This window comes from Mesocricetus auratus, unplaced genomic scaffold (assembly GCF_017639785.1).
Source record: "Mesocricetus auratus isolate SY011 unplaced genomic scaffold, BCM_Maur_2.0 Super-Scaffold_100014, whole genome shotgun sequence".
NCBI lineage: Eukaryota > Metazoa > Chordata > Mammalia > Rodentia > Cricetidae > Mesocricetus > Mesocricetus auratus.
The window spans coordinates 54,594,967-54,607,418 of NW_024429197.1; the positions used below are offsets into that span (position 1 = coordinate 54,594,967).

The 12,452-nt window shown below is 39.5% G+C and overlaps 1 protein-coding gene across 3 annotated transcripts in view; it reads right to left on the reverse strand.

Annotated features, from left to right (window-relative positions):
* The window catches only part of Ccdc171 (coiled-coil domain containing 171), a 305,368-nt gene that overhangs the window by 177,580 nt on the left and 115,336 nt on the right, over positions 1 to 12,452 (reverse strand). For all 3 annotated transcript variants that reach the window (XM_040757219.1, XM_040757220.1, XM_040757217.1), the window contains 2 exons: positions 1,679 to 2,183; positions 798 to 914 (listed from right to left, as the gene is read on the reverse strand). In XM_040757219.1, coding sequence (XP_040613153.1) covers positions 798 to 914; positions 1,679 to 2,183 — 622 coding nt within the window. The remainder of the gene's footprint in view (positions 1 to 797; positions 915 to 1,678; positions 2,184 to 12,452) is intronic.

Sequence of the window (12,452 nt, forward strand, 5' to 3'; positions counted from 1 at the left end):
GAGCATGGCAACAGTTCTTACAGCTTAGAAACAAAATTATACCTTCCCGACACACACACACACACACGCACGCACACACGCACGCACGCACGCACGCACGCACGCACACACGCCCACAAATACATACAACCTGAGTCAGGGAAAACAAAAAAATTTCAAAAATGCACATATCACCCAATGAGATGTGGCATTTTCCAAGGGCTCAGCTATTATTGCTCAAGCTTCTGAAACTTATGGCCAGGAAACTAAAACCAAATGACAGTGTCTCCATTACTTTAAAAAGAGGAAACTTTGGGCTGGAGAGATAGCTCAGGGCTTAAGAATACTATCTTTCCCAGGACCTTGGGATCAATTCCCAGCACACACTTGGTGGCTCACAACTGTCTCTAACTACAGTTCCAGAGGATCCCACACCCTGTTCTGCCCTGCTGGCACCAGGAACACACATGGCACACAGACACATACACGGAGGCAAAACATCCACACACATTTAAGAAGTTAAAAATAAAGAAAGAAAACTAACTGTGTTTTTCATAAGAAAAACAAATCACAAAGGGGGAAGAATGTGGTAGATACTTTTGTCCAAAAATGCCATTTGATTTCCTTTATAAAGACAAAGTTTATCATCAAAATTTACTTTCATTTACTGTATCACTAAATACAGATTTAACAATCTCTGTGACTAATAAAAAACAGATGTATTTTCCTCCAAGAAAATTTATTAACATTTGTACCATTAGGGATTTCTGGGCATTTTTTTAAAGTATCCTTTACACAGACATAAGAAGTGATCATACCTGTTTTACTAATGACTTCTTGCAGCTCAGCCATAGAACTGACGATTGCAGCAAGAAGGTCAGAACTGGTGAACCAAGTGAGTGCCTGTACACAGCGTAACTGCTCCCGTTGATGCTCTGCAGAAGTGTAAGGACCCATCATTAGACACTACAAGTTATTCACACCCACACTTAAATCTCAAGGCAGTGATCAGACTTTGCATGCCTAGTGTTCCCAGTTACATCTGACTAACCTAGCATTAAATAACAAGCATCAAGAAAGACAGACATTTCCCTTAGTTTTTTTGTTGTATTACAACAGTCAGATTCTTAGCAGTTGTGTAAGAGTTGGGGGTGCAACGGCTGAGCAAGTTAGCCTTGAGGTTGATCTGCAGGCATGAATTTTAAAAAGTTAACAACCAAATTTACTGTTTCCTCAAAAATAGTAAAACATTCCAAAGAAATGTCAGGTGGAAATTTATATTTGCTTTGTTTTTAAACAACTCTTCAAGATATTTTTAACTTTCGTCACTTTATTCTGATTTTATACTGAAAGCATGGATAACTTAGTCTTATAATTTTTTTCAGACTGTCACAATTGAAAAACTGATTTATAAACTCTCCATTATACCATTAAAAAAAAGATGATTCAAACATAATAAAGTTAGACAATACTAAAATTATATATATTTGCTTCTTAATATCAGTTTACAACAAAAAAATCAAGGTTAATTTTTATAAAATATACATTTATACACATATACATCTGAAGATAAACTGGACTATGTTACATGATTTGACATACTACATAATTCTTTGAAGGTTTTATATAACAGCCAACCACACATACATTGCATTTCACTTACATCTAACTTCGATTTTTAAAGCACAAATTATCTTACTTGGAAACTTGCGCTTGTCTTTGGGCTCTCCTGTACACACCAGCATGCCTATGCCTTCTTTACAACTTTCCATCCAGGTAAAAAGAGAGGCACAGGATTGGCCCAAAATCTTGATTCTGTTTGCTGCCAAAATTGCAATTGCACCTTTCCGGAACACGCGAATCAGTCCTTTGAATGTTTTTTTCTTTGGTTTGGCTTCTTCTTGTTTCTTTTCATCTACTGCTGCCAATGCCTGGGCTAGAGTTCTAATTTCCAGTTTGAACAATTCCAAGCCGTTGACTTGCTCCTGGAGAAAGTCTCTCTGCGTGGATAAGGCACTAGACCTACTATAGAGGGGATACAAGGCCCCGGCCATCAGCGCGCATGCCGCCAGCAAGCATGTGTGTTCCCTCTGAGTCTTGGCCAATGCGCTTTTGAAATGTGAATTCTCAAGAACCAATTGTTCATGGGAGTTTTCAATACGGTTCAATTTTTCCATGTTTTTTTCTGCAATTTCTTGAAATTTCTATAAAAGAAGTCAAATAATACACATAATCTTAAAACAAAGGAGCATTTTACTAATTTTTGTTAATACAAATAAATATATTTTAGCTGAAACTACTAGTTCCCTTCAAAAGATCTGTGTTATAAAATACCCAAATGGGCAACCGTGGGCCAGACAGCTTAGATCTGAACGTGCACACTGACCTTGAAAATCTCTTTCCATGAACCATAGCACCTAAATTTCCAAGTATTTCATGAATTTCCTGTGTACGTGTATGATGAATACACATATGTAGAAAGGGAAATATGCTTTATGGGCCTAATTTCTCCTCTCCACTCAATAATTATTATTTCCTCTTACATAGAAACTACACTGAAAACTGGGGTTTTTTATAGTAAAAGATATTACTGTTGCCAAAATAAACAAAGTTAAATTAATATGTAGGAAACAGCAATCAATCAACAGCCTGCCGTTTCTGACCGGCAGAGACTGATGCTGAATACAGCTTCTTGGCTCAGCTTCTAGCTTCCCAAGCAGGGCAACCAGGCAGCTCTCGAGCAGGAGGAATGGGCAGTGGTGAGCTGGGCCTTGGCGGCTCTCTCATCCTCTTTCCCTAATTCACATTCTTAGAATTCAAATTTTAACTTGAAACCAAAAATAAACATCAACTGGAAGAACCACATTTAGAAGCTAGAAATAAACTGGTCATCCAGGACATCTTATATGCAATCATTATGGTTTGTAAAGGTAAAGGAGAAATGGTTTTTAACTAATAGATTCCCCTTTACTACTCATTGATCATTCAATAAATATTATAGACTACTCACAAAGTTTAGTATGCTATGAGAACAGAGAGATCAATCATCGTTAGGGTGCAATGCTATAGCAGATATATGCCAGGTCGTCAGAGCACCAAAGGGCACTTGACAAAATGATGTTGACAAGCTTTTGGAGGAATATGACAATTAAAGGAAAAGGAGGAGTGAGTTATGCAAAAGAACAAAATTTAAACCTACACCATTAATAAGGAGACTGGATAATAGCAACCCTTTAATAATTTAATCTAACCTTGCAAACAACCATGATTTAACAGCTGCAGTTAGATTTTTATTTTCAAAGTGAACCATCATGACAGAGCCATGAACCTCTTTCTCTTGAATAGAGAACTAAGGGAGTTCAATTCTAGTATGATAGTCATTTAGAAACAGAGAAATACTATCCTCAGCATCAGCGTGGCAAAGTCAAGTTCTGTCTTCATAATGAGACTCCTTCGGGACATTAAAGGAACTATTTCTCTTTGTACTACTGGCTTAAACTGTACTATGTGAAAAATTTAAAGTTGATCTTTGGGAGAGGTATATGATGTCTTATTCAAGAGTTGCCCAGTGAACACCCAGAAGAACAAAAGGCACTTGCAAAATTCACGTTGGCAGGAGAGCCTCAAAAGACGTCAACATCTAAGGCAAGTCATGCAAACACTCGGCCACAGAGCACGATGTGGTGTCAAAGGCTATCATGGGCAGCGCTGGTAGGGAACAGCAAAATAATTTCAAGCTAGCAGACATGACAACCGAGGAAAATAAATCTTAGGAGTAGTTTTCCAAAGACAGAGAGTAGGAGACACTCAGAGGCACGGGCAAGCAGGTGAAGGGAAAAGGAAATCAAAAAAGAAATCTCTATTTGAATGATTTAATTTATTGCATGCCTTCCCTTCAAGAAAGGAAAAATTGAATTTTAGAAATGGATTTTCTATTGAGTGGAACTGGAAATTGTATATCAAGTGAGGTAACCGAAGACCAGGAAGACCAATACCACATTAGTCTCTCTCATGGGCAGATCCTACTTTAGGATGTTTAGATTTGAGTGTTTAAGTTGAGTGATGGTAAAGGCCAGGGAGTCAGAAACAAGAGAAGGAAATAGTAGAAGGAATGTGATATGATAGAGGTGGGCAGTATTGGAAGCAGGATGATTTGAGCAGGGATGGGGTTTAAGGAACAGGAGAACAAAGGGGATACAGGGACAGTTAGCAAAAGCTAAGGATGCATGAAAAGGTCATGTGAAAACCTACTTCCTTACAAGCTAACTTCCAAAAAAGGAAGCACCCTGCACAGGTGGACAATGCTGCTTCCAGAAGTCATGGTGCCAGATGTGGGCTGCTTCCTGATGACTTGTTAGTGAAAGGCGCCTCCAAGGGTCTCTAAAAGACTACAAGCTATCACCTGTGTCCTTCATTGCCCACCCCAACTAGTAACCTTATTACTGAAGACACCACACGCTTTGGTTGCAGGACATCCAAACTGAAATCCAAGGTCCCCCTGATGGCTAGCTTTCCTGGTGCCAGAAGGTGCTATGCAAGCTACTGGGAGAGCAAAGACAACCATCACCTTTCCCAGCTGCGAACCCTGTGCTCAAGCTGTAATAGTGAACTGCTAGGCAAGATATATCTACAGGTGCAATGCTTACAAGACTGTGTGAGGGTAACCAAACACGTCCGCTTAGATTTGAGGCCCTAACCCACTAAAGGAAATTCATGCCCAGTTCTGCAAATAGGGTCAAAAGATCACGGCTGGGAGGTCATGGGCCCTGGGGGCGAGGGGAGGGTGGAAAGTAGCTACTACTGTTGTTTTGCTAAATGGACAAGGTGTCAAACTGCCTTCCAAATATTTATGTTTATACGCATAGATTAGTGCTGCACTCAGTCCTAGGAATATTCTGTTTGCTGTGGATAACACGTAACGTGCAGACTCATAACTGACAAGAGTGCTGAGATTGAGTGACTATTGAGTGTTTATTCCTAAACAAGACATTTATAATGTTCCCCTCCAAAGCTCGAGGGACATTACAGGAAAGGGAATAGAAAATAAAATGGAAGAGTCAAAGGCTGTGTCAGAATGCTACGAAACGCCTTCTTCTCAAGGCATGGCTATTGCACTCCTGAACTCACAGGAGCTGTGGTTGCCAGCACAAGAGCAAAATTGCATCTCAAACGGGGAGTCACTCAGGAGGCCTCACCTCTACCTGAGAAGCACTGGCAGCTAAAGGGTGCTGGTGGAAGAGAAGCCATTTTCTTCAGCATTATAGCAACTGGTAAGTTGCTCCAGTAAATAATCTCCCCACAAACAGTCTCAATTTAAGCTCATTAAATCACAAGAAACAAAGGAAAGGAAGAAGGAGGGAAAAGACATTATTTGCTAATTCTATTATTTATTTCAAATATATAAAACATTATTGCCATTGGTGTATATTAACTGGATTGTTGAAGGGCTCATTAAAGAAAAGATTCTGGGAACGAACAACAAAATATGATGACACACATGTATGTATGGAAATGCTGTCTTGGTGGTGGCTCATGCCTTAATCCCAGCACTCGGGAGGCAGTTCAGCCGGCTCTACAGAGCAAGGTCTAGGACAGCAGTACTACACAGAGAAACCATGATTTGAAAAAAAGAAAAGAGAGAGAGACGAGAGAGGGCAGGCATTATGAAACTTCATATGCCAACAAATTAGCTAAAAAGTAAAAACAAAATTAAGAAAAACTTAGTTCATTTTAGCACAAGACAAATTTCAAACTCCTTCACAGCATACAACTGAACATCTGAGTTAGGTTCATTTTATAAATAATGGAACTAAACCCAAGTCCTTCGGCTGGGCTCACCTATCTTATTATGCAGCCTTCCCATCTTAAGTATTCCTAGACTTTCCCTTAAGTCACAAGCCTTCCCCTGTGAAGCTGTCCTCCAGCTAATGAAAATGGAGAGCTTGGTCCTTTACATTAACCTGACTGCTTCAAATGTTCTCTAGCTCCCTTCCATCTCCCCTCACACCATCAGAAGATCTTCACGGCCCATTTCAGCTGTCTGTTCTGACATGTTTTCCTATCATTCCCAGTCACAATGATCTAGACTTTGTCTGAACTTAAAAAGCACTTAGGCATCCAATCACCACACTGTTACCTACTGATGCCATGTGTCTGCGTCTCCTCAGTCCTGAATACTTTGCACGGACTGTTCCTAGAGGACAAGAACTACTTACTATGCAGTCTGTCACAGTGCTCTATACCCTGCAGGTATCTAACAAATACTGAGTGAATTAAGTAACTCTATGAAAAAACATCCCTGGGCTCAGCAGAGTTTTGTCCAGAACAGCAACTGAATAAAAACCTAATTGATGAAAAAAGCTTTACAATGTAAAGAACAGGGAAGGAAAATCTAGTAAAAACAAGGTAATTTCCACATATATTTTAGAACTTACAAATCAAAATTCTGTTTTAAATCGATTCTGACTTTCCATGGGGACTCCCAGAGACATACATTATTTACTATGAAGTTCTCTTGAAGAACAAAGCCTGTTTGATGGTCAGGCTAGATCAACTGTACAGCAAATCTGCCCTTAAAAAAATCCACTGTTCTCAACCTATAGCACACATCAATTTCATATGGGGCAGAAGTATTCCTCATACTGAAATGGCCTACCTCAGGGTGTTTAACTTTAATAAAAATAATAATAATAATAACCTCAAATGCTTCTTGAAAGCCAGTTTTTGTTTTTGTTTTGGTTTGGTTTTTGGTTTTTCAAGACAGGGTTTCTCTGTATTGTTTTGGAGGCTGTTCTGGGACTCGCTCTGTAGACCAGGCTGGCCTCAAAGTCACAGAGATCCGCCTGCCTCTGCCTCCTGAGTGCTGGGATTAAAGGTATGTGCCACCAACGCCCAGCCTCAGAAAGCCAGTCTTATCTCAAAATTTTAGTAATTCAAAATACAGGATGCATATATTTTACCCAAACATTTTGAGCATAACAAAACAATTATGTAACTTGACTACTTTTTCTTTTCTCACTGATAAATTCAGAAGTCTGTCCAAAATGTGGAAAAAAGGATACCTTCTTCCCAGTGGGAATGTACTTTCAGAAGCATGGGCTTACAGCCCTGCCTGCTTAGTTTGTAGACCCCTGAAAACTTTGAAACACTGGGCCAGAAAGCCAGGAAGCAGACAACAGTGCAAACCACAAACTGGTTTCAGACACTAAGGACTAAGTTACTTGCCTTGCCTTTTATGCAATGACAATAGTGGAAAAAAAAAAAGATAACCACAAACATGATATAAATACATCTCTTTTAAAACAAAGTCTTTTGTGGAGACTGATCTCTCATACAAGGATGATGGGGTTGAAATGGTACAGCCACTTTCAATGACAGTTTGGCCATTATTCAACAAGCTAAACAGATCACTCTATGATCTAGCAATTGAATACTATACTATATGTGTGCATGTGCATGAACCCTCAATTTTCATAAGGCTTTACTTCTTTAAAATTTTATCATTACATAAGTTTAGCATGTCAAACACATGTGCCAAAAAAGTGAAATACGCTTAAGTCTATGCTTTTATTTCTAATGCAATACAAATTATAAAAGTCCCTTAGGTTCAACCAGATCCTCCTGGGGTGGGGGAAGAGGGAATGTGTGTGAAAGACATTGTCCTTTTCATTAGACATAGTAAATATATTGATACAAAAAAGATGCTCCGTTTGTTGATGTTTTGTTAAAAAATAAAGTATTCAAACTGTTAGCGGTGTCACCTCTCAGTTCTAACTTGTCCCATTTCTTCCCTTTCAGACCTGCAGATGGGAATGGCTCAGCTCTCTCTCGTCTGTGAAGAGACTTCTCTCCTTCTCAAACTCCGGCCTACTCTTACAAGTTTACAGCATTCCTTTGGTAGTTAATATATGGATATTACCTTATAACAAACCTTATACTGTACAAATTGTTCATGTGCCTCTCCAAATAAATTTTCTATTTGTTAAAAAATGAGCTATGCATTACACCCTTCTATTTAGTGCTTCCACAACTGATGGGGAGTTCTGTGTATATGTCAATAAAGCACTATTGGCCAATAGGGAAGCAAGATAGGTGGGACTAGGAGTCCTGGAGGACTCTGGGTAGGAGAAACACAGAGAGTCATCATGTAGCCCACCAGAGAAGTAAGTCAGAGCTAGCCAATAAGAAACAAGCAAGGCCAACAGCTTCATAATTAAGACAGCATCTTTTGTGTTATTTGGGGACTATAACGCAGCAGACCCCAGGCGACTGGCGGGGGAAAAACCAAAGTGGTGGCAAGGAAAAGGCTTCTCTCTACACACAACAAATACAATGTCACATATATACATCATATAGTGCAGGAAGTATTTATTAATTTTAATTAAATTATATAAAATTATCTTGATTATTTTTTACCTACAGCAATAACTTTAAAATATAGTATATTATACTAAATCTGTTTCTCAGAAAAATAAGCCAAGAGAAACATGAATTAGGAAAACTGCACTCTTCTGGCATGCAGGCATACACATAGAGTACTCATACATAAAAAATATACATACAAGCATGCATACATATATATATACATACATTCATAAATAGTAAGAAAATTTAAAATGCAATGTAGAATCACAAACCCCAATTTCTTTCATTATTTACTCCATTTTAATATTTTATTTATTTATATTGTGTGCTTGGGTGGGGGTGGGGTGCACACATGCGTGTGTGTGTGTGTGTGTGTGTGTGTGTGTGTGCGCTTGTGTAGAGACCAAAAGGGTCCTGGGGATCCAACTCAGGTTATCGGGCGTGGCAGCAGGCATGCGTTTTTACACACTGAGTCATCTCACCAGCCCCCCTTCTTTCTCCATTTTAAAGTTGTGTGAGTGTACAGAAATGTCACAGCTTAACTCTGAAATAAACACTCCACCGAGTGTGACCCTGACATCTAAGAATGAAAAATCTTTTGGTCCACTAATGTTTAATTATCTTCAGATAAAAAGGAAGAAAGAGCAAACACTACGATTACAAAGTCAGTCCGTGGGAGGGAGCATGTCCTTACTTTACCCAGGTCACTCATCGAAACAGGCACTTAAGATGCACTGTGGGATGCTTCAAGCACATTTAAACTCAAGAGTGCTCCTTCCACTCTGCTAGCATACATCACCTAAAACTAAAAATACACTGGGGTATCAAAACTGGTTTTATTTTTAAAACCAGCTCTACAAGTTTTATTTATCTAACAGTATTTATACATCACTATTGCTTTTTTTCAAATGAAAGCAACTGAAGTTACAATATTATTTACTAGCCACTCATTTATAAAAACCAAACATTAAGCCAGGTGGTGGTGGCTCACGCCTTTAATCCCAGCACTTGGGAGACAGAGGCAGGCGGATCTCTGTGAGTTCGAGGCCGGGCTGGACCGACAGCCTCCAAAACAATACAGAGAAACCCTGTCTCGTAAAAACCAAAAAAATAAATAAAATAAGATAAAAATAAAACAAACATTAAATAAGTCCCTAAATAAAGTAAGTGAATTTTAGAAACTGCTAGCTCAAACTCAGACATCTGCCTGCCTCTCCCCCTCTGCCCCTCTGCCCCTCTGCCCCTCTGCCCCTCTACCCCTCTCCCCTCTGCCCCTCTGCCCCTCTGCCCCTCTGCCCCTCTGCCCCTCTCCCCCTCTGCCCCTCTGCCCCTCTCCCCCTCTGCCCCTCTGCCCCTCTGCCCCTCCGCCTCTGCCTCTGCCTCCAGAATGCTGGGATTAAAGATGTGTGCCACTACAGCCCAGATTCATCCTAAAACTTGTAGGCCTTCCATGGGTTTTCCTTGATGGAGAACTTGGACTAAAGCTTAATAGACAGCCTGGAAAGATAACTCAGCCACTAAGAGTACTTGCTGCTTCTGCAGAGGTCCAAGGTTCAGTTCCCAGCACCCACAGGGTGGCTTACAACTGCATGTTAGCTCAAGCTTTGGTCTATCTGGTGCCCTCTTTTGGCCTCCATGAGCACCTACATGTATGTACATACATACAAACATACACACATACACATAAAATAAAAATGATCTTTAAAGTTTAAACAAAACTCATATATTAACTTTTTATCATTGTTACTCATTTCTTTGGATGCTTCTTATAATGAAGCTATAAATTGCAATAAGTAAATAAATCACAAATCCTTAATAAAGATTTAAATTCTTTTTTATTAAACTTTGTTTTAATTTAAATTAGAGACAAGCTTGCTTCACATGTCAATCCGAGCTCCCTCTCCCTCCCTTCCTCCCCCACCACCCCCCACCAGGTCCTCCAGCCACCCACCCAATCCCCACTCCTTTCCCCAGGGAGGGTGAGGACCTCCATAAAGATTCTCCAGTGTCTGTCATTTCATTCAGGGCAGGACCCGGGCCCTCTTCCAGGAGGCCAGGCTGAGAGAGCATCCTTCCATGTGGGATGGGCACCCAAAGTCCATTTGTATGCCAGAGATAAATACTGATTTACCCAGGACTCCATAGATTGCCTAGGCCCACATTTGGGGATTCTGGATCAGTCCCATGCTGGCCTCCCAGCCATTGGTCTGGGATCCAAGAGCTCCCCCTTGTCAGGTCAGCTGTTTCTGTGGGTTAAACAAGCCCAGTCTTGACCCCTTTGCTCATCAGTCCTCCCTCCCTGTCACTGGGTTCCAGGATTTAAATTCTTTTTTAAAAAAACTAGAAAAAAATATTCTAACTAAATTCAGTTGAGTTTTCCCAATAGAAACAATCAACTTATTCACACCCTAGTATTTCAGTTTGGCCCTGAAACATTTAGCACACCGTAGATTCCTTCCTGACATGATAACATTGCAGACTGTCAGCTAGAGATTACTAGCTTATTCTCAGCACCACCACCCTCACTGTATCATTGGGGTAGATCCTTTACTGGGACATGGCTTGAAGTTGGGAAACACCACACCAGCCACCTGTCCTCGGAAGTCTCTGATGTTTGTTTTTCAGCAGTTCATTCCATTATACCCTAATATAACCTACAAGTGACTTTATAATTGTTACAATAGGACAACCCCTAATACTTTCAAATTAAGTAATATGCCATTAATGCTTGAGTGGTAGAGTTCTCATTTGGAGGCTCAAGTTTGCAGATGTTTGGCATTTACTATGTGCTCATGTGTCATTAATGTAACATTTAAGATCACTATGTAAGTTTATTTAATCACTCTGTCAATACTTACCAACAAGTTTGCATTTTAAATTTGAAGTTAATAATGGCTTTAATATGGTTTCTGGTTTTGCATTTTTATTATACTTCACCTGACAGAATGACCAATTCTTTTGTTATTGTGTTAGTTTTGTGAATAATTATGTTAAGCATTTTGAGACAAAATACTATATTTGTGAATATAATTTTATGTCTTTTTATTTAGTGGATACCTTTCAGTATAGAGATTTATGAAAATTGCTTTCTGCTCTATAATCTGTCCTTTGTTGTAGATTAAAGCTTATCTTTCTATGAATAATACTTATCAATAAAGCACTATTCTTTAAAATAAAAAAAAACGTAGTCTTTATTGGCCACATGACCACATAAGGTGGTCCAACTTCAATCGCAGTACTTGGGAGGCAGAAGCAAGAGGATTTCTGGAGTTTAAGCCAGCCTGATCTCCATTGGGAATTCTAGGTGGCTCATTGTGAGCCCTGTCTCAAGAAAGAATGGGGAAGAGAAAGGATTATCTTTTCAACTGAACAACTATATACAAAAAGCCAACCTCAACCCATACACCACACTTCTACAAAAATTATCTCAAATTTTTCATAGACCTACTTATAAAACTTAGAAGAAAAAACTAAGAGAAAATCCTAATCATGCACTTCAAGAATTCTAATTCTTAACACCAAAAATAATCTTTAAGACAAAAAAATGAAAATAGGAACTTTATCAAACATAAATGCTGCTGGGGTATAGCTCAACTGGTAGACTAGCACTTGGCTGGGATGTTCAATATCTACTATGAGAAAAACATTAAAATGCTTTTTCTGCTGGGCATTGGTGGCGCACGCCTTTAATCCCAGCACTTGGGAGGCAGAGGCAGGCGGATCTCTGTGAGTTTGAGGCCAGCCTGGTCTACAGAGCAAGTTCCAGGACCGCCTCCAAAACAATACAGAGAAACCCTGTCTCAAAAAACCAAAAAAAAAATGATTATTCTATAAATTAGGTGCTGCTAATGGGACAGAGGAGAAAATATCTTTAAATGTACTGACAAATGACAAGTTTAAAACGTGTGCAAAGCCTCAAAATTCATACTAAGAAAAGAACCTAAGTATGTGACTCAAGATCTCAGCTCTTGGGAGACTGAGACAAGAGGGTTGCCACGAGTTTAGGGTCAGCCTAAGATACATAGTTCAGTTCAAGGCTGGTCTGGAAGGAAACCTTGTTGCAGTATAAAATAAATAAGTCAAGAGTAAGTAGCATGTGCCTTTAATCC